At 46.2% G+C, this 21709-nt stretch overlaps 1 protein-coding gene and 1 pseudogene across 3 annotated transcripts in view; both read left to right on the top strand.

Moving 5' to 3' along the window:
- LOC142579910 (bridge-like lipid transfer protein family member 3A) overlaps window positions 1-21709 on the top strand; it is a 103758-nt gene that overhangs the window by 77264 nt on the left and 4785 nt on the right. Inside the window, exons 16-19 of one of the 3 annotated variants that reach the window (XM_075690583.1) lie at window positions 419-666; window positions 11004-11124; window positions 16480-16664; window positions 19361-19685. In XM_075690583.1, the coding sequence (XP_075546698.1) occupies window positions 419-666; window positions 11004-11124; window positions 16480-16664; window positions 19361-19378 (572 nt within the window). In that variant the 3' untranslated portion in view covers window positions 19379-19685. Of the gene's footprint in view, window positions 1-418; window positions 667-11003; window positions 11125-16479; window positions 16665-19360; window positions 19686-21709 lie in introns of those variants that run through there. The other 2 variants (XM_075690582.1, XM_075690584.1) reach the window with 2 other exon arrangements.
- Window positions 1662-3716, top strand: LOC142577664 (uncharacterized; annotated as a pseudogene).

The following is a 21709-nucleotide window of genomic DNA, read 5'->3' as shown; positions in this document are numbered from 1 at the left end:
TGTGGCAACAACACCGGGAAAACAGCGGATAGCAAGGCACCATGCTGAGTGGTAGTATGATTACTGTGTAGACCCATTTAATTTAAATAGTTTTGTCGCTTTTTCCGATTACCTTCGGGTCAGTTTTTCACAACGTACCACCGCCCTAATTTTGAATAGAATGAACTTCACATATTATAGGCCTTACTTGCTATTTGTGGCCCGTTGTAACAAGTGTTCACTGCATACATAGCCTGCTATGTACTATTGATTTGTCCTGGGTGTTGGGACTGGTCAAGACACTCAGGACACCCGAGACTGGGAACATTTATCCTAACACCACGGAACTCAGCACATTAGTCTTAGGAAACAAATAAAGGTGTGATTGATTGGGACTTTTGGCCAAAACCGTCTTGCCTTTTGTTCTTGCTTCCTTTAGGGAGATCATGTGGCGATATAGAAGAGGAGCGCTGCGTGTTCAGCGTGCGTTGGGAGAGCCTTGCTCCCGGCGGCTGCGTTGGTGAAACTGGAGCTGGCTGTGGGCTTCGTGCCCTCGTGCGAGGCCTGTGCCTGCGCCTGAGTGCTGAGGCACTGGCGGGCCTCACCCTGTTGGCGCAAGTGGAGCCTCCCCCACAACGGGCGATACCGGTGCGCCTCCTGGTGCACAGCCTCAGCGCCACCCTGCTGGTGAGGGCATGCACCCGACCTTATCCACCATGAGTAATCAACGCACTGTTTTCAACTGAAGGGCACGTTAAAAAAGACATTGTACATGTTTAAACTGGCAGAGTAATTTCCTAAGTACAATCGATTCCGGATATATCACACGCGAAGGGAATCTTAAGATGTGTCAGTACACAGTTAAGCCTCGATATAATGAAGTTCATTATAATGAAATTCGATATAACAAAGTATTTACCATTTTAAAGCTTCTTGTTTTTTGTTCATAGAACACCATGTATATTTAACCTCAATGTAACGAAGTGTGTTTGTACACAATTTCAATATAACGAAACTTCACTGCCGCTACGGAAGAACACCCAGACAGTAAATGGAAACTTTTGCAGATGCAGATAGCGAAATGGTTGAATTACATGCGGCTGCTTGCGAACGCATCTCTCAAATCCTGAGAGCATCCACCGAAGTGGAGCAGCATCATGTTCTGTATTAAGGGGGGACACCGATTTTTCGAAAATCACATTTTCAGTTTTTATAACCCTTTCTCTACCTGATTCCAAAATATCTTTCCTGAAAACCGCTTAGAAGTGCTTTAAAAAAATTGTATCAGCCACGGAGACGAGAAGTTTTGCGGAAATCGCAAAAAGACGGTGTTTTTCTAGTCACGATATATCCGTAACAGCGCAACCGAGCGCCGCCATCTTGGTCGCAACAGAAAGAGCATTTCTTCAACTTTAAATCTGTTGCCTTCCCGGCCTCCTCCGAGCGAAAACAAACGCAGAAACAGCAAAAGTTTCGAGGTCTCGCAGAGGTTCCTGATTGGCGGCGCGCGGCCCCGTTGGTCTCCGGAGTGGTTGCCCCTAGCAACGGCGGGCGAAGAGCCGCGCGTCGTCTGCTCTTCCCGCACCTACGTTCTCCATCGCCCGTATCACGAGCTTCTCATAGTTTCGGTAGCGGCTCCGAAGCTTCGTGGCATAGTTTTGCGTTGGATCTCAGCTGTGATCATGGATCGGCGACGGCGCAAGAAGAAATACAAAACTTCGCATCAATTTGGCAGCCGTAAGTGCAAGTCTCCGATGCCCAAAAGTAAAGCGTCGTCAACAGCTTCTAGTGCTGATTCTGCTGATGTTCAGTGCGGCACGGACATCGTGGACACACAGCAGCAGTTCCCTCAATGTATGGATGCCTCGGACCCGCAACCAACCACCTCGCGCGCCGACATCTCGGACCCGCGACGACTCAGACCCGCGACCAAGCACTTCATGTGCCGACGACTCGGACCCGCGGCCAAGCACTTCACGCGCCGACGACTCGGACCCGCGACCAAGCACCACGCGCGTAGTTAAAACGCAGTCGAGATTCGGCAGTACAATTCAGGCTCACTTGAAACCGCACTACATATTGATAGAAGCTTCTCGTGGGCGAGCCGAAACAATGCAAGCATCACTCAGTTCTGTTTCGGCGACCGAGAGAAAAATGAAGCTCACAGGTGAGAGTGGAAGTTGTGCCGATGTGGAGCTGGCGGATGAGTTTTTGGTTGTGCAGGTCACAGCATTGAATGCTTTGTACAAGAAGGCCTTGTTCCAAGAATGCTCTCAGACGGGACTGACTTTTCACTTGGGAACAAGGCATGAATTGGCTGCACGAATGCTACTGACCTGCAATGCCTGCGGCATTGTTGCAAATGAATGGTCATCACCGCGAGTAGAGGGTGGTAAGGCTTTTGACGTGAATATGCATGCAATGCAAGCAATTAAAACCACCGGCAGAGGGGAAACTGCACTGACTGACTTTTGGTCAGTAATGAACGTTTCACACAGAGGCTTGCACCATAAGACGTTCCAAAGACATCTGAAATCAAAATTCAGGTCTGCTGGTGAGGTGACTGCGGCTAGTCTATTTTCTGATGCTGTGGCATCCGTGCAGAAAGTTTACAGCGAAATGGACCTTGCATTCACAAAAAATGTGACTGTAGTCTACGACGGGACATGGATGACACGTGGTCATGCATCCCATATTGGTGTGGGCACAATAACTGAATTTTACACTGGTCTGGTGCTTGACTGCGTTGTGCTCTCGAACAGATGCCATGGATGCATGCTTAGGCCGAAAGAAAACGATGAAGGCTACAGTGAATGGAAAGAGAATCACGTGTGCCAAAAGAACACCGATGCAAACTCAAGCCGAATGGAGGTCGAGGCAGCGTGGATTTTGTTCAGAAGGTCACTGGAAAGGAATGACCTCCGCTACACATCTATTGTTTGTGATGGGGATAGCCGTACTTTCCAGGCCCTTTGTGAAGACAAGGCTTATGGCTTCATTACATTCAACAAAGAGGATTGTATCAATCACGTGAAAAAGAGGATGGGCACAGCCCTGCGAACACTTGTCTCAAAAAGCAGGAGAAGTAAACCAATTGGAGTGACGGGTGGCCTGACCCAAGACCTAATCAAAAAGCTCACCAATTATTATGGCATGGCCATACGTAACAATATTGAAGTAGATGATATGCAAAGGGCCATAAAAGCAACCTTCTATCATATCACTTCAACAGATGAAGACCCTCATCGGGAGTCTGCCCTCCAGGACCCCTGAGCTGGTGCGGACACCGGGCTGCAGAAGCTGAAGGTAAAGCTCCGCCAGAACATAAGTACAATTTGGCAACACATGTTTCAGCTGCGTTGCTGCCTGTGTATCAACGCCTCTCAGATCTTCGGCTACTCAGCCGTTGCCAAGGCAAGAAGACTTAGAATGCAGCCGAGAGTCTGCACTCTGTCATTTGGTCAATTCTACCAAAAGAGCAAAATGCTTCATTGATCGCAGCGGAGACAGCTGTCAATGAGGCAATCTGCAAGTACAACGCTGGAACGCTTCGTGCATACTGACAGTTTTGTGCCTCACTTGGCTTGAAGCCAGGAAAGCATTCCCTTCAAAGAGCTGCACAAAAGGATGCCCTACGAAAAAAAAAGGCATCTAAAAAACATCAGATGAAAGGCCACATGCCCAAGAAGCCCCGCTGGGCTAAGGACACCAACGAATACAATCCTGGTGCGTTTTAGAAGAGTGGAGGCAAGGCAAAACTTTGAAGGCCTTTTTCTCAAAACTGTGTTTTTGCCTTTCTGTTCAGTTTGCGGAGCTGATTCCTTTGTTACCGTTTGGCCTATTCTGACTGTTTTTTTGTCTTGTTCCTTGGGCTACAGTGCAGGTCGTGACATTCTTGCTTTTAGGCCTGGATGTTTTATAAACTTATGATGTGGCTATTCGTTCACCCCAAAAGTGTGCTTGATAAGAAAGTAACATAAAAAAATGACACTCAAAAATATTTGTGCTGAAAAAAAAAAGAAGCAAGAATGTCATGACCTTCAGCGTGCATTTAGCTATGCAGTCAGTACTTAACAAGCCTTCTATCACATTTTTTAAGTTCCCCAGGCTCTTCACAAAGTTCGAGGTTGAAACATTCTGCTGAATCAAATTCAATAAAATGTTCTCAAAGTATCACTCTGAAACTTTTATGGAAGCATCAGGGAGACATTCTAAACATTTGTGTCCATTTTCATCAAAATCCATGAAGAAATGAGGAAGTTGATTTTCAAAGCCACGTCCCCCCTTAACTCCAACTGCGACAAGGTCCTATCGCGCCCTGCATGCTATAGGATTTAGGTGCTAGTGAAAGCGTGCGAGATTGAGCCGAGAAGGATGGTGGCTTAATAACGCGCAGTCCTCCTGTGCAGGCAAGGGGAAAGAGGGGCAGTGGAGCGAACTCGCAGTGACACGATCAAGCACGCACGAGAGTTGGGAGGGGGGCAGATCGTCGCTCATCTCCTTTTGTGGTTTAGCGTATATGCCCTGTTTTACAGATAATCTGCTGCATGCGCAAGGACGGGGTGAGCTGAGATGGTGTGTTACCGTGCGCTGTCTTTCTATGATTTTAATGCTGGAGGCTGCGTAACCTCGAACTTCGGAGATGCGTTAAAAACTAGAGGCAGACAAAACATTCGCTCCGCGCTGCTGGCACTTCTTATGATAGCGTCGTCCCACTGTGGCCAACACTATCAGGCGTGGGGGCACAGTAAACATTTGCACAAAGATAATTGGTAAAAATTTGCGGCCCGTTGCATGTGGAAAAAGATGCATCGGCGACTGTACATATTTGCATAGAAGATTGAACTTCCTTGTTACCAAATTTCGATTTAACAAAGCAATTTGCCTCAATTGGCGATTTCGTTGTATTGAGGTTTAATTGTATCACTAAAATGAAATGTGACATGCCCATAGGAAGCTTATCTGAGACTTCCGCGTGCTGCAAACAGTTTCCAGAAATTGTGAAAAGTAAGAATTTACTTATTTTCTTTTGCAAAGCCATGTCAAACACACAAAAGTTGATCTATTGTTTGCACACGAATGTTGCAAGTCGCTCACGTTGTGGTGTGGTCATTGCTAATGACATGAACACGGAATGCCAATGTTGCCTGGACCTGACACCACAGTGCGTCTCGCACGCATTGAAGTTCTTGTTGCGTGTTTTATTATAGATAAGGTAGAAATGGGTGCATAGTGAAAGCAAACCAGCTTGTATGGATACGTGCATGTGAACGTGCCCATGCCCGGTGGCGTATCAGTAACAGTACCAACAATACGCTGTTTAAATGGCCATTGTCATATGTGGGCAATGAGCCACGTAGACCGTTGTGTAGGGTTTTCAAATTGGGTTTTGTAACTGACTTTCTTTTGGAACCAGTCATCCTCACTTCTCGACTGTCCTAAAAAGTCTGAGTCCCTTCTGGGGTGATGCTCATCGCTCAAAAGGCCTCGTGGTCCTTTCGATCTCGGCCCTGCTCTTCAAACTGCTGCATCGATGACTCCCAACATTACGCAAACGCTATTAGTTTCGAAATAGGTGGCCTTCTGCTTGCAGAACATCGGAGTCAATTTCCACTCACGTGTAATAGTGCCAGCATGAATGAGAAGCATTCAGCGGGACCCACAAATCACACAAAGGTGAATCTTGCATGCTGCTACCGCAGCACTCTTTCCGCAAAGCGAAATGCAGATGTGGCGTGCGATGGTTTTGTTAAATCTGTAAGTGGGGGTTCAGCTCGGATTCATTTTGGCCACTCGCATAACTCTGAATTGCTGCTCGCAGAAAGCCCTTGCATACAAGAAGACAAACCCGGCAGCGGAGGCCTCTCTGGTCTGGCATCCCATGCCCAGCACTACTCATTGAAAAGATTGAGTGTCATCCTCGCTTTCTTGTGGAATGCGTATCGCGCCACAAGGCCTTTTGCATTTATGAAGCGGAGTGACGATCTGCAGTGTTCGATTATGAGCGAGCACAGTTTGCACGAGCCATCCATATGCACAGCAAGCTATCAACCTGCTCATTTTTCCTCCGTGGCGTGTGCTGCCTGTCAGATTCAATTTCTTGTTTGACTGCATCTGCCAAAACAGTGCTGTTTGCAGTTCGTTGGCTATAAATATTTCCGATGTTGCATGGCGTGCTTGAATCTCCGTTAGTACAGTAAAAGCTTGTTCCTTCGAGCTTCGCGGGAGCACTCGCCGAATTTGAATAAAATGAAATTTGAACTAACGAAAGTGACGGGAGTGGGAGTACCTCTGGAACTATAAAAGGCATGCAGTAGCCTTTGAGATCCAGGGGGCTGTTGCTGGGGCATAAATTGATAACGAAGGTGATAAGCACGTCTCAGCACCTGTCACTTACCTGGGAAAGTGACCACCAGTACAATCCAGGAGCCAGTTCGAATTATGCATGGTAGACCCGATTTGAATGCGAATTAATTTGCTTTTTGAAAGAACTATACGTGGAGTTCTGTGGAACTGGGCTGATTTGTGCCAACTAGTTTGAACTATAAAAAAAAAATCTAATTAATGAGGTGGGAATTAACAAGCTTTTACTGTTGAAGCATACCTACAGAGGCACGGCGGTATGCAGCGTTCAATATATATGCAGAGTACATTGTTATACTTTTCCAAGGAGATTTCCAAGGGGATTTTGCTACTGTTCGATATAGACGATAACTTTATATACAGTAGAACCTTGTTGATACATTCCCATTACGTACATTTTCCCAGCTCTAACGTTTCCAATGGAGAAAAAAAAATTTCCCAATAAAGCTACGCTCATTTTTTACCAGTTCATATGTTCCGGGAATATACGACTTTTCGGCACCAATGTTCAGTACATCACCAAAGTGGGATTGTATGGTACATTCTCCGGCTGCTAGATCCCACGTAAACAAGCAAACGCGCGAGGCGCGCGCGATCAAGAACAGTCTATAGCTGCTCGCCACAGCAGCTTCACCGCAATACTCGCCTTCCCTTCTCAAATGAAAACGTCGGTGCGCACACAGTTTTTTATTTTGGTACCAGCAAATCTTCTCCAGGGTCGTCATAAGTGGCATTCACAGCTAGCACTGCCAATCCTATTGCAATAAGCATCGTCGCCTCTGTGTTTCACAGCACGTGGTATGTAATGCCATTGGTAGCGTACTGCATGCTTTTAGTAGGCGATAATCCAAACGCGCTGCTGTTCCCTGCTGCAGGTGGCGTGACTGACGTGGGCATTGCATTTCGTTTCTCGTGGCATCCGGCGTCGCTCACCAGCTCGATTTCGTTTAGGTTTCCCCGTCGCCCTTTTAAAACACCACGCAGTAGAAAAACAAAATGCGCCTCAGGCCGCTGGAGTACCACCAGCTCGACGCACGGCGTCGGTGTCTCATGCCTCAACGATGCATGCAACGCTTTGCATTACATTGATGTCTACAATAGTTAAGTCTGTCAAATTTTTTACTGAGGATGGTACGTTTTCCCGGTTGATATGTTCTTTCTCGCATTTTTTTTTCCAAATGTATGAACGAGGTTCTTTTGTATACGAGCTTGATATATCCGGGATCAACTGCACGTATACTTCAGCAACAATGCAACACAAATTTAATTACTTATAAGACATAGCGAAGCACAAATTGAATGTTTCTTGCCAATATCTGCATCTGAAGAACATATGCCTAATAGGAATATCCACTATAACATAGGTATTTTTGTGCTGATTGTGACTTCATCAGTATAACGAGGCTTGTCTGTTGGCTTTCATTAGACGAAAATGTTTGTCAATATTAGTGGATAAGAACACGAAACTTCACTTATTGAATTTCATGTCCGAACTGCAATACCGATGACGTCAGTATGACTTCACAGATGTTAAAATGGAATTTTTAGTTTGGGCAGTTCTCATGCTTGAAAATCACACTAAGCCTGCCATATCAACTTTTTCATTACTTTTTAGCTTTGCATAATCGTACTTTATTGCTAAACATTTAAGCCCTTAAAGAGGTCACATAAAAAAAATATAATGGTACCAAAATGGCTTATTTTTTTTAAGACGTGAAATGCTTCTGTCTCACTTTTAAAATGCAGGAATAACTCGAGAAACATTGTATGGCAAAGAGTTTTAATCAGGCAGTATTCCGACCAGTAGAGCCTTTTTTTCGGTTTTCTTACAATGTCCTGGAGTATCAAGAAGCCAAAACAGACCTGCAATTCTTCATGTGTAACGGGAAACCACTTTGAGAAGCGAGAATGCTTGTCCAGCTTTCTTGATTTCAAGAACTGAGATTCACACGGTTTGTCTCATCTCACTGTTATCTAGAGTGTGGTCACTGCTTTCTTCATTTGAAGAAGGAAACACGAAGTCGACATCATCATGACTTTAGCTATCATCATCTGATGGATAGAAATCTGCCGCACTAAAATGGTGCACGGATCTTGCCATGTTAGTTTAAAGTGCAGGAAAATATGATGGAAATGGCACGACCTCAGCACACAAGGAGTGAAAAATCATAGTAAAAGCACCGGAAACCATCGATGTTGTAAATGGTGGAACACCCTTTCACAACATCTGGTCTTCAAAAGCCATTGAAAAACGTACTCGTGACGACGTGAGCTTGCCGTAAGTCAATAAGTGATGATTACTGATGCCCAAGCTGATGTCGTCAAGATCACTTGAAGGGTTAACTGATGCCATGTAGATGGTATCAAAATCTATTAAATCATGGGTAACTGGTATGAGAACTGGAAGGAGGTCTTTGTGTTGGCATCATCTCTGGATTGGTGCTTATCTAAAAACCACATTCCCCTCACAATGTGCTATGTACAATTTTCAGTTTACAATCACTTTTTAAACTTTATTGCAGTGAAACATTGTCAAACCGTAGTTGGCCGGTGCTCGAAAAAGTACGTACTAAACAGTAGTACTGCTTAACTGAAATAGCATGAGATCGCACCCTTACCTGTCAAAAAGGGAACTCAGAGAGAATGTGATGAAAGGGTAAAAACATGCAGTATTTGTTCACTTCGTGCAACAAAAGTGTTATTTTCTCTGATGCCATGGCAGTTTAGCGGCGATGACAGCGGCCTCAATCTTACTGAAGCTGCGAGCCAGCTTTTCAGCCAGCCCCCTGTTCTCAGCAAGCATTCGCATGGTAGATTTCTCGTTGGCATTATATGTTCTCTGTGCACGGGCGCGGTAGCACTGCAGAAGTTGCGGGGCGTCTTTTTCATTGCGGGGTGCTGTTCTCGTCACGAAGATTGCATTAATGAGGCTGACGTAACATGCAGCTTCTGCCACTTTCGGGCCTGAATCGCCCGTGCTGTTGCTTTCCATGTCGTCCTCATCACTGTCGTTAGTTGACACTTTGGCAACAACAGAGGCAACGATGGCGAAAAGTCGAATCTCGTAGCCGACATCTTTTCGCTGTTGCAGCAGCACTGCCGAGCAACTTCTTCGTAGTCCAAATGCCATACACCGTAGCCAACTGTAGATCCCTGTCACGTGCCAGCATCGACTTCTTTGTGCCACATTCGATAGCTTGAACGATGTCAAATTTTTCTCGTATTCTGAGCAACCGGTGTTCTTTATCCGAGCTTTGGCATGACGCAAGTCCTAGCTTGCACGATGCCACAGCGCTCTTAGGCATGGCACCCAAATGATGTTGATGTTGATGTGGCTTCAGGTGCCAACGCACAGGGTACTTGGAGGCTGTTGTACTGATCTCTGAAGCTTGTTGTTCTGCCGGGCCGCCCAATGGGGACGACACACGGGTGTGATTGCGCAACGAAAACTGGAAACATGTGTTAACCGATACGTATGCAGTAAGCTGGTACTGTGTTTATGCGGATACAAAACGCATCATGTTCAATGTCCGCCGTGTCGGGGATCTGACTTTACTACTTTTAAAACGGAACTACTGTTCGAGCGGGTACAGTTCAACGAGGTTTTATTGTACATTCTTCTTTGAACCCTTTCAGGGTCAATTACGTTAACATATGGGGCCGCAAACAAGCCCAAAATTGGTCGATGCCGTATATTTACGGCGCCGTCTATACGTTTAAAAAGCTTGCGAATTTCCTAGCTTTTTCTTTTCTATCATGTGCTGGCACTATGTGGGAATACAGGGAATCTTTTTCGTGCGCCTCCCTCTCCTGGTTTTCGTTGCATCGTTTGTTTACAGCTAGTTTGCTCCCGTACATCTATATGTACTACCGCTCGCACATTGGCGTGCGCGCGCAGGTGGGTGGCTGTTTGGGCTTTGTTCCGGGGGTGGTTTCGGCTTCTTGCGCTCGCAAAACTGATGGTTATCTCGTTACTAATCACTCAAAGGGCGACCGCTTGTTTCTCGCTCGTTTAGTGCTCACAAGGGTGTGCATAGGAAAGATGCCGCGGTGCATGCGTTTCTATTGCTCTTTTTTGGGGGGGGGGTGAGGGGACGCACTCTCGAAAGCTAATTGCCTCTGGTTGGCAATAAGATAAAGATTAGTGGAAGTTTGTCACACGTTTTGCTTTTTTAACAGGCACACAACCACACAGTTTTCTTGAGTGCTTGCACCTATGCAGTTCGATTATGCTATGGACGTAAATATTAGTGTAAGAGCAGGAACAGGTGAGAGTTGTGAAATATTCTCGTGTGTGCATTTTCAAAGCCTGGAACTATGTGTATAACAATGCATCAAATTTTAATTCTTATAAGTTTATTTCCTTTTTTATTGTTGTTATTCACGAATGAAGAGTACATATACACCAACGCAAAATATCTTTTCTTACTTTACGTTCATGCTAGAAAAATTACAGTAAACTTTTTTCGAAATAAGTCCCTAAGAAGAATTGGAATCTGCAATAAAAAAATCAATCCTGGGCGGTTGCGTATGGCGAAAAAAATCGACCCTCAAAGGGTTAAGCGACATGTACCATAGTGGTTTTTGAAGTTGTAACAAATTGTACAAAGCTCCATGAAACTTCGACATGGCAAGTGAGTTGTGGTTTTCTGTGTGCTCAGGATGATCCTGCATCATCTGGTTCAGGGGGTGATGCGAACGGTGGCCTTCTGCTCAAAGTGCCCCAGTGCCTGGTGGACAGGACGCCCTCTGGAGCTGTCTACATCCTCCCCACTGGGTGTGGTGAGTGAAAGATTTGTCCCAGCGATGTGCTCGCAATAACGAAAGCAGGCCACCATTGTCGTCACGTTCGCTGAAAAGGATATGTGCCGCACTTGAGCAAAGAAAGCCAAAGAAAGCCTGCTGCACTGACACCCCCGCTAAACGAGAGTGTGGGTTCGTCCACAAAAAACACGCTTGCATACAGCAAGCGTCCCGGCATGATGGCATTGTGTGCTTACCAGGCGACGGGCTGCACACAGGTAGCATGGGACGATCGGCATTGCACACCGGTAGCTACTGCATTAAAAAATATACAGCACTTGTTCTTGCTCAGTCGAAGATTCTCGTGAAAACACATACATATATATTGAGGGACGGTGGACAAGTAACTGACTGTGCCGCCATGTTCTGTGCCAAACATTCTTAGCAAGGCTGCAATCGCACTTGCGCTTTGCATAGTCGTTTGGGGGCTGGAATTTTTTTATTTCTTTGGAAAGATAGAATGGAAGAAAAAACCTCATTATGCAGATTTCAAGCAACTATACTGCCACATTGCTTTTATCCTTGTTGATAGCTGCCATGCTTTTGAAGGGACACAGATTTGTGCTAGGCCATTAATGCGTGCTACCGTTTAGCATGTAGTCAGTTATGCTGTGTTCCCACCAGGTACAGTGCTCACGGAATGAAACGCGTCAATTTAGGGCTAAGTAATGCCCATACTTTCGTTTCTACCGGCTGCAGTTCGTGCCACATCAACGCAATTCTGGCGCGTACACTTACATCGGAGTCCTCGTCACCTTTGGTGAGCAAATTCCTAGCGACATGACATGGTGCTCCCGCGTACTTTGCACATATGTAGGGTTCTACTAAATGATCCGTGTCCCATTTCATTCCATGAGCACTGTACATATTAACAGTGTTTCACTGTAAAAGTCGCACCTAAATACAAGTTGCCCCACCACTTTTCCACGAGTTTTGAAAAAAAAAGAAATTGTATACAAGTCGTGCCTGCCCAACGCATCATCATCAGCCTATTCATATCCACTGCAGGACGGAGGCCTCTCCCTGCGATCTCCAATTACCCCTGTCCTGTGCCAACCGATTCCAAATAGCACCCGCAAATTTCCTAATTTCATCACTCCATCTAGTCTTCTGTTGTCCTCTACTGTGCTTCCCTTCTCTTGGTACCCATTTTGTTACCCTAATGGTTCAATGGTTATCTAGTCTGCGCATTACATGACCTGCCAAGCGCCATTTTTTTCTCTTAATGTCTATTAGAATATCGTCTATGCCCGTTTGCTCTCTGATCCAAACTGCTCTCTTTCTGTCTCTTAAAGTTATGCCTAGCATTCTTTGTTCCATCGCTCTTTCCACAGTCCTTAACTTGTTCTCAAGCTTCTTCGTCAGTCTCCAAGTCTCCACCCCATATGTCTGCACTGGTAAAATACACTGATTGTACACCTTTCTTTTCAATGACAATGGTAAGCTTCCAGTCAGGAGCTTACGATGTCTGCCGTATGTGATCCAACTCATTTTTATTCTTCTGTGAATTTTCTTTTCATGGTCTGGGTTCTCTGTGATTAGTTGGCCTAGGTAAACGTACACTTCCACAGACTCTAGAGGCTGACATGCGACCTTGAACTCTTGTTCCCTTGCCAGGTTATCATTATCTTTGTCTTCTGCATATTAATCTCCAGTCCCACTCTTACACTCTCCCTGTTAAGGTCCTAAATCATTTGTTGTAACTTGTCTGCATTGTTGCTGAATAGAACAATGTCATCGGCAAACCGAAGGTTGTTGAGGTATTCGCCGTCGATCTTTACTCCTAAGCCTTCCCAGTTTAATAGCTTGAATACTTCTTCTAAGCGCGCAGTGAATAGCATTGGAGAGATTGTGTCTCCTTGCCTGACCCCTTTCTTTATAGGTATCTTTCTATTTTACTTGTGTAGAATTAAGGCGGCTGTGGAATTTCTGTAGATATTTTCTAGGGTATTTACGTAAGCGGTCTGTACTCCTTGATTACGCAATGCCTCTATGACTGCTGCTATCTCTACTGAATCAAATGCTTTTTCATAATCTATGAAAGCCATATAGAGAGGTTTATTGTACTCTGCGAATTTCTCGATAACCTGGTTAATGACATGGATGTGATCCATTGTAGAGTAACCTTTCCTAAAGCCAGCCTGCTCCCTTGGTTGACTAAATCCCAGTGTTGGCCTTATTCTATTGGAGATTATTTTGGTAAATATTTTATATAATACTGGGAGTAAGCTAATGGGCCTATAATTTTTTTAGTTCTTTGATGTTGCCCCTTTTTGTGGATTAGTATAATGTTTGCAATCTTCCAGTTTTCTGGGACCCTTGCAGTCGATAGACACTTCGTATAGAGAGCCGCCAGTTTTCCTAGCATTATGTCTCCTCCATCTTCAATTAAATCGACTGTTATACCATCCTCTCCTGCCGCTTTTTCCCGGTTCATGCCTTGCAAGGCCTTTCTGACCTCATCTCTAGTTATAAAAGGGGTTTCTGTATACTGTTCATTGTTGTTTTGAATAGAGTGGTCCTGAGTCATCTGGGTACTGTAAAGGTCATTATAGAATTCTTTCGCTGCTTTTCTATATCTTCCAGATTGCTGATGATATTACTCTGCTTATCTTTTAGTGCATACATCTTAGTTTGTCCTATGCCAAGTATCCTTCTCACTAATTTCAGGCTGCGTTCATTTTTTAAGGCTTCTTCAGTCTTTCTCACATTATAGTTTCGAATATCACTTATTTTCGCCTTGTTGATCAGTTTTGACAGTTCCGTGAATTCTATCTTATCTCGAGTTGGACACTTTCATTCTTTGTCATTTCTTTATTAGGTCCTTTGTTGCTTGGGAGAGCTTGCCTACTGGTTGTCTGGACAGGCCGCCAATGGAAACTGACCCTTGCAATGTTTAACAGCTGAACCCTCTCGAGTAAGGCAAGCTTAGCAGGACTCTTCGAAGAACTGTCAGACATTGTTTGGGATATTATCGGCCTTAGTGAGATTAGAAGACCTGGTGAGGCTTACGCATTGCTGAATAACGGCCATGTCCTCTGCTATAGAGGTCTCCCGGATAAGAAGCAATACTGGGTAGGATTCCTAATCCATAAAGACATAGCGGGCAACATTGACGAATTCTACAGTATCAACAAGAGGGTAGCAGTAGTCGTAATCAAACTCAATAAAAGGCATAGAATAAAGATAGTACAAACCTACGCTCCAACGTCCAGTCACGACGATGAGGAAGTAGATCAGCTTTATGAAGATGTTGAATTAGCGATGAGAAAAGTGCAAACGTGGCATACAGTAGTAATGGGGGACTTCAATGCTAAAGTGGGGAAAATGCACGCGGGTGAACAGGCAATTGGCAACTACGGTGTCGATTCTAGAAACGCTAGAGGTAAGATGCTGGTAGAATTCGCAGAAAGGAATAAGCTGAGAATAATGAACACGTTTTTCAGGAAACGTAGCAACAGAAAATGGACCCGGAAAAGCCCTAATGGTGAATCAAGAAATGAAATTGATTCCATACTTTCTGCCGATCCCAGCATAGTGCAGGATGTTCAAGTACTCGGTAGGGTAAAATGTAGTGATCATAGGTTAGTGAGGGCCAGGATCCACCTCAATTTAAACAGAGAAAGAGTAAAGTTGGTCAAAAAAAAACAGGTCAACTTAGAGGCAGTAAGGGTAAAAGCAGACAAATTTAGGCTGGTACTTGCAAACAAATATGCAGCCTTTGAGCAGAGAGATGATGATGATGACATAGAGGTAATGCATGAAACCGTAATGAGGCTGGCTTCAGAGGCAGCAATTGAAGTGGGAGGCAAGGCACCAACGCATGCCGTTTCTCAAATTGCGCCGTTCGGTTGCTGTGTGCGCAATTGCCATATCGGGCCGACGTCGGGGAGTGCTTGCAGTGATGAAGTCCGTTACCGCATCAGCCGAGGCAACCTGTTCACGGTACACTCAACTCTCGTTTTGCGGCAAAAAAACAGTCAAGTGCTGAGCTCACTTGGGGTCTCTGCACCGAATATATAGAATATTTTAAAAATCAAATAGTAGATATTCGATTCAGGAATCGAATTATTCGAACATTCACAATTTGATTCAATTCGGCGATGTTCTATATTTGCGCACCCCTAGTTATTATATTGAATTGATACTCTAATGTAAATATCCAGCAAAGGTGGGATGGGTTGGATTTGTTTAGGCCACTCGCAGAACCATAAAATGCCATTCGCAGAACCGTTCCATGGTACCCATTTCGGGAACCCCTGACCTATGCAACATGCCTGTGCGATGAAAATTTACTGCTGGCTGCTCTAGTACTAATATGTCGCAAGCCACCACAAAAAGCTTGCCACTAAACGTTTGTATGGTTGGCTTATGGGCAATCGGTCCCCAGATTATGCTTACAGGTTTGACAGCTGTTGAAGTGCCATTCGGGTCCACAGGTGACCAGCTGGCAACTACCATTAGCACGCGTACAAGCTGTCTCTGTATGCCTGCGTGTAGATAGAACCCTCCGCTGGTTCCCAAATTTACACACGCAGTTCGGAGTCCAAATTGTGTGTGTGAATCTGCGTGCATGAACATGCGTATCCAGTAGGATCTGCATGCCTTCGGGTGTGCAGTTGGTTCAATATTTGTACATGCTTGTGTGCTTTCCATACACACTGGTTTTGTCACTATCTCCTCTGTCCGTGTCATGTATTGCAATTGGTTCATTCAGTTCTGTGAACTGGGACAAACCTTGTACTGCCAAAGATTGTGAGCCGTGGAATGGCTGCGTGCAACAAGGTACCGGCCTCGGATGGTTCTTTCTTCGAATACAGTTCAAACCACTTGTAACAATCCCACATATAAAAATCTATTCGTTATGATGGCCACACCTCAGTGCAAATATTATTTTCGAACCCTGCCTATTCAAACTGCTTCCAAATGTAACAAATGTCTTCTTTTTTTTTTTACATGGTCGTACTGGTGCAACGAATGCTTTGAACTTAGTCACGGTAAAAAGAGGGTGCACACCAAGTACCAATGCACTGAGGCACAAACAAGCTGGGTGCATGACAGCATGCGTCCTGGTGATAAATCCAGGTGATAAATCCACCTAATGTCCATAAGCCTCCCATCAGCCAATAGGGTCTGCCAGCAGTAAACATTGTCCGTGCCTTGTCAGTGATTTGATGGTCCCTGTGTGCTCTCTTGATGTCGCTGTGGTGATTGAATGCGCACTTATCTTGCATAGCTTAACCAGGCGCGTACAAGTTAACATTGTTCGGTCGTGCGCTGTTGGCAAAAGACGGCAGTCAGCCACGACGTGACCAATGTGCTCTGTCACTACAGGGTCGCTGACTGAGGCGGTGGAGCAGCTGCTGTGGAGAGGCAATGAGCGGAGGCCTCGTTTGGAGCCAACGTTTGAGGCCCACCAGCCAGACCTCAGCGGACTAGTGGAAGAGAACGAGCGGCTTCGCCAGCGGCTGTCACAGCTTCACGCTCTTCAAAGGGACAACCGCCTTCTGCGCGAGCAGGTGTGTTCTCGCCCGGGTGCAAACCAACAGAGGCTGCCCCATAGCAGAGAGGAGAGTATAGGCATAGATTTGTGAGCAGTCCATTACGCACACAGTAAGAGCAGTTTTCTTTTTTCACACACTGCCCAAGCAGGAGAGAGTTAAGGTATTAGTAGACAATGTTCAAAAGCTTCAACATGAGTACACGCTGCAGAAACACTGAGCAGAGAGCTTCAGTCACCAATTATTTGATGAAAAGAATGTTGGAACAGCTTCATCCGTGCAAAGTATGGGAGTGGTACATACAGTCAACTCCCGATAATTCGAAGCCGCTTAATTGGAATTTTCGGTTAATTAGAAGTGAAGTGCTGGTCCCGTCAGTTTTGCATGTAACCCTATAGAAGAAATCGCTCGATAATTCGAACTCCTCATCCAGTAATATTGTTTAATTGGAAGTTAATTTTCAGCCGGGATCCTCGAGGTGACCGTCATTCTTTGGTAGAATGTGCAATTTTTCAAGTGTTGCAACAGTTCCGTGCTCCGCGTTGGTGTCATCGCCACCGCAGCCGCCCGCAACGCCATCCTTCTTGGAGCGGCGCGATTATTCATTGCTACGGCTGCCGTGGCCTCCGCGATCAACTCCGACGGGAGGCGAAGCGGCTCCCGCCGGAGGCCACGCGCGGCTGCCGCGCGTGGCCAGAGCTGATCGCGGAGGCCACGCGGGTGCCATAGGTGCACGCAGAGCTGCATACTGGCAGTGGCGAGATTGTGCGAGATTAGTCTTGCAGCGTGCGCAGCGTTACGTCGAGGTGTGTGTTGGTCGAGTGCCTTTTTGCGGGAAGCTCGTAGGCTAGGTTGTTCCACGAGTGATTCGGAATTGACTGTACCTAGTCGCGCAGTTTATAGCCATGGCAAACCGTGGCTCTTATCGCACGCTCGACCTGGCAACGAAAGTCGAGGTTTTGAAGGAAGTTGAGAAGGGAGGTGCCGCCAAACAAGACATAGCGCGGAAGTACGGGATCAAGCCGAACACGCTCTCTAACTACATCAAGAACAAGCGCACAATAATGGATGCATTTGAGAACGACAAGTTCAAGACTTCTCGGAAGCGAATGCGCACCGGCGCTTACCCAGAGTTGGAGAAGGCTCTGCTGGTTTGGATTAGGGAGGCCAGGAGCAACAAACTTCCTCTCAGCGGAGACATCGTTGCGATGAAAGCCCGAACGCTTGCAGCAATGTTGGGGATCGAGGACTTCGTTTCGTCAGATGGATGGCTGACGCGCTTTAAAGATCGCCATGACCTGGTTTTCAAGAGCGTGTGTGGTGAAAAGGCGTCCGTTAACCAGGAAACATGCGCCACGTGGAAGGATGGAAAGCTGCGTGAATATCTCGCCGAATACAGACCGGAAGACATCTTCAATGCAGATGAGACTGCACTCTTCTATCGGCTTCTACCAGAGAAGACCCTGATATTCAAGGACGACGACTGTGCTGGGGGCAAACGCAGCAAGGAGAGAGTGTCGGTGCTAATCGCGGCAAACGTGACTGGCACGGAACGATGTCGGTTACTTGTGATCGGGAAAGCCGCGAAGCTGAGATGTTTTAAAGGCGTGAAGACGCTGCCTGTGGACTATGAGGCGAACAAAAAGGCGTGGATGACGGCCGAAATCTTCAAGAGCTGGATAAGCAAACTGGACCGCAAGTTTGCTGCTTCGAACCGCAAGGTGTTGTTCCTTGTCGATCACTGCAGTGCTGACGTGAATGTGCCAGCCTTGAGTGCAATACGCCTCGCATTTTTGCCTGCAAACACAACGGCTGTTTTGCAGCCAATGGACCAAGGCATCATCAAGAATGTTAAAGTCCTGTACAGGCGGCACCTCCTCGAGCGCATGATTTTGTGTATGGATAGCTCCACAAAGTACGAGGTGAGCCTGCTTAGTGCCATCCACATGTTGGCGCGAGCATGGGATCGTGTGAAGCAAGAAACAATCGCAAACTGCTTCAGGGCTTGCGATTTTGTGGCAGCTTCTTCGGAGGATGCCTCTGAAATTTCAGCGGAGGAAGCGTCAACAAGCGAGCTTGACGGCACTGATTTTGGTGATGCTCGCGGGGACGTCAATTTTGAAGATTACGTCGCCGTAGACAAGGCGGTCAAAACGTGCGGTGCACTGACGGATAGCGAAATTGTAGAGATTATTCGGCCCCAGGAAGCGACCCAGGAAAGCAACGATGACGTTGAAGGCGAGCCGCAACCTAAGGCTGCCAATGTAGCTGCGGGCCTTGCTCTTGCGGAGCGCTTCTTTGCCGCTGAAGGTAACGCGGAAGAAGCGTTCCGCCACATCTACAGCCTGCAGAACTTGCTTTCAGCAGCGTGATTCGGCAAGAAGAAGCAAAGCAAGATGACCGACTATTTTTCTTAGAGAAAATACTCGATTTCGCCACAAATAAAGTGCTGTTTTTTGTGTTTTGTGCTTAAATGGAAGTTCGTTTAATTCGAAGTTTTTTGCGGTCCCCGTGAACTTCGTATTAACGGGAGTCGACTGTACAAGGAGAGAGTGATTAGCTCTCGATCACATTGTCTGTGCGGGTAGTAGATAAATTTAACTCTTTCATAAACAAGTTAATTTGTGAGTAAAATAGAATTTTATTTGAAAGTGTTAATTTTTGGTAAGTAAATACACTTCTGAAATGCTTTCTTTTTTTTCACTTTTATTTAGGCTGAAGCGGTCGCCTAGGGTGACCGCCATGCACCAAGGATCAAGTAGTCACTTTTGATGAAGGTCCGCAAACCAGGCCCTATTTCCTAGCGGGCACAATGGGACATTGCATATCTCGCACATCCATGTCGTCCTTGAAGGTTGAGGTGTCGTACGGAAGCCGGCACAAGTCCATGAAATCCACCTTTCCGAATGGCGCTTGAGTGAGGTATACATATAGTAGCGTCTACATAGGGCTTCGATTTTATTATCTTGTCCACCTCGTTTGATGGAGCCCCAGAAATGCAACTAGTGTGTACCATCTGCATTGCTGCTGAGCCTAGGCATTCGTCGAAAGACCTGTGTGGAAGATGCCTTCAAAAAAAGCGACTCCCCTAGTGGCAGCATTTATCTTGGCGGCACTTCAAATACTATGAATACATCGAACGCACTTCATCTCCTGTCGAACATGACTATTTCCGGCCTACCCAAGGAAGATTTTCAAGTGATAACAGTGCTGTAAGCCCTCATCAACTTGAACTCTAATATGACAAAATATCCTTTAAATCAACTCTTTCCCAGCCGTGGTGTCAACCCATGTGTTCCTCACCTCTAATCTCGAAAAAATTTTGCACTGGGCTCCAGATATCACAAAATCCGAATCGGAAAATACAGTAAAAGCTCATTAATTAACAACTCGTTAATTAGAAATTTTGGATAATTAAATGTAGCCGTCACGGTCCGTCCAACAATGTATTGAAAACAATATATAACACAACCCACTAATTCACACGGAAATCTGCACCGCCACTGATAATTCGAACTCCGCACTATCGTGGATGGGGAGAGTGTGAGTGCCCAGGAGCATGTTGGCGATGCTGACGTCGCCAGCGGGCTGCACAGCTTTGCTTTTTCCATCAGCGTCAAAGACGATAATACTATTGCCGCATGCCTTGTTCTTTGTGTACGAGCGAAAGCGTGCGAGGGTGAGCCGGCGAACGCTGCTCAATCTCACGTGCGCAAGCGAGGAAGGCTGGACGAAGCGTGCCCTCTCCTGTTGTGCACAAGGCACGGGTGTGGGCTAGGAAGCAAGGAGGGGGGGGGGGACGTCTTCTACGGAGGCTGTTGTAGCTGCTGCTTACGTCGCAGCCATGCAGGCGCCGTACCTTGAAAGCGATCTGCGACGTGGCCAAAGTGCGCGCCCACATGGGCCTCATCTTCAAAGCAATCTGCCATGTTTTCAGAGTGCGTGTAGTGCCAGTAGCTTCTCTCTACGTTTTGTTCGCGTTTAAGCGAGAGCTGTATGAAGGTCAATTCGCTCACCTCTACAGCTGCGTTTCCTCACTCTAGCGTTTTTCAGCGAGTTTATACAGTCATCGAGCAAGATGTGCTCATGCTTACCTGTGCGCGCACGACATCGTGCTTGTTAATTTAGTTAGTAAGCGAATGTTTACATGTTCGTACGGCTGATAAAACTACTATCCTTACTTCGTATAGCTATCTACTCTAATTTGCTATCGCAATCGATGCTTTGCTTTCCGGGCCTTTCTCCAAGCCACTCGGTGCGACGAACATGTGGATGGAGCAAGAGCCATCTCGATGTCGGACCGCGTTGGCCATGTCCAGTTACATTGGCTGCGCCAGTGATTCGAAGTATAGACGTTGTTCACGCCAATGTGACGCAGCGTGTGTGCATAAGTACTCGCATCATGTCAGACTATATATGTGCCTTAATCAAGCAATTTTTTTGTCTGACTTTCATTAGTTCAAATTTTGTATAATTCGAATATTCGTAGCATCCCCGTGGAATTCGAATTAACAAGCTTTTACTTTACCTGGCGCAATCTACAGGGTAGTGTATGCAGCGTCGCTTGCACTCACTTTTCACCCGGTGGCAGCTAACTAGCCGAGCCAAATGCTGCGCAGCGACACTGTCCCTCCCTCTTTTAAAGCAAAAGCTTTACTGGCTGCAAACTTGCGATTTCGCTATGGCCGTGCTCCGAGGAGGCACATGATGTCACACCGTGTTCCTCGTTGTTGCGTTCACCTCCGCTTGCTTCGCCAGCTGCGTCGCATGCCTGATAACATGTTGGAGGATTGAAAAGGAGAGCTCACGTGCGCCGCAACCACAGTTGAGGCGGCAGTAAGGACGGCGGCAATTCTGATAAGCAGGAGGAGGCCTAAAATCGACATCGGGACGAGATGAAGAGGGAACAAATTACCCAGGAAACAGACGAACAGCGCGCCGAACGACTGGCTAAATGCCGCAACATAGCTAGACAACCAGACTCACCTGGACTTGCAATCAAGATTAACCAAGGCTAACCATGCTATGCCTTAGCTTTCGCTACGTATATCCTGGCATAGCCG

The sequence above is a fragment of the Dermacentor variabilis genome, chromosome 4 (assembly GCF_050947875.1).
Source record: "Dermacentor variabilis isolate Ectoservices chromosome 4, ASM5094787v1, whole genome shotgun sequence".
NCBI classification, from domain to species: domain Eukaryota; kingdom Metazoa; phylum Arthropoda; class Arachnida; order Ixodida; family Ixodidae; genus Dermacentor; species Dermacentor variabilis.
Note: the sequence above shows the minus strand (reverse complement) of the source record. Positions and strands in the feature narration are given on the sequence as shown.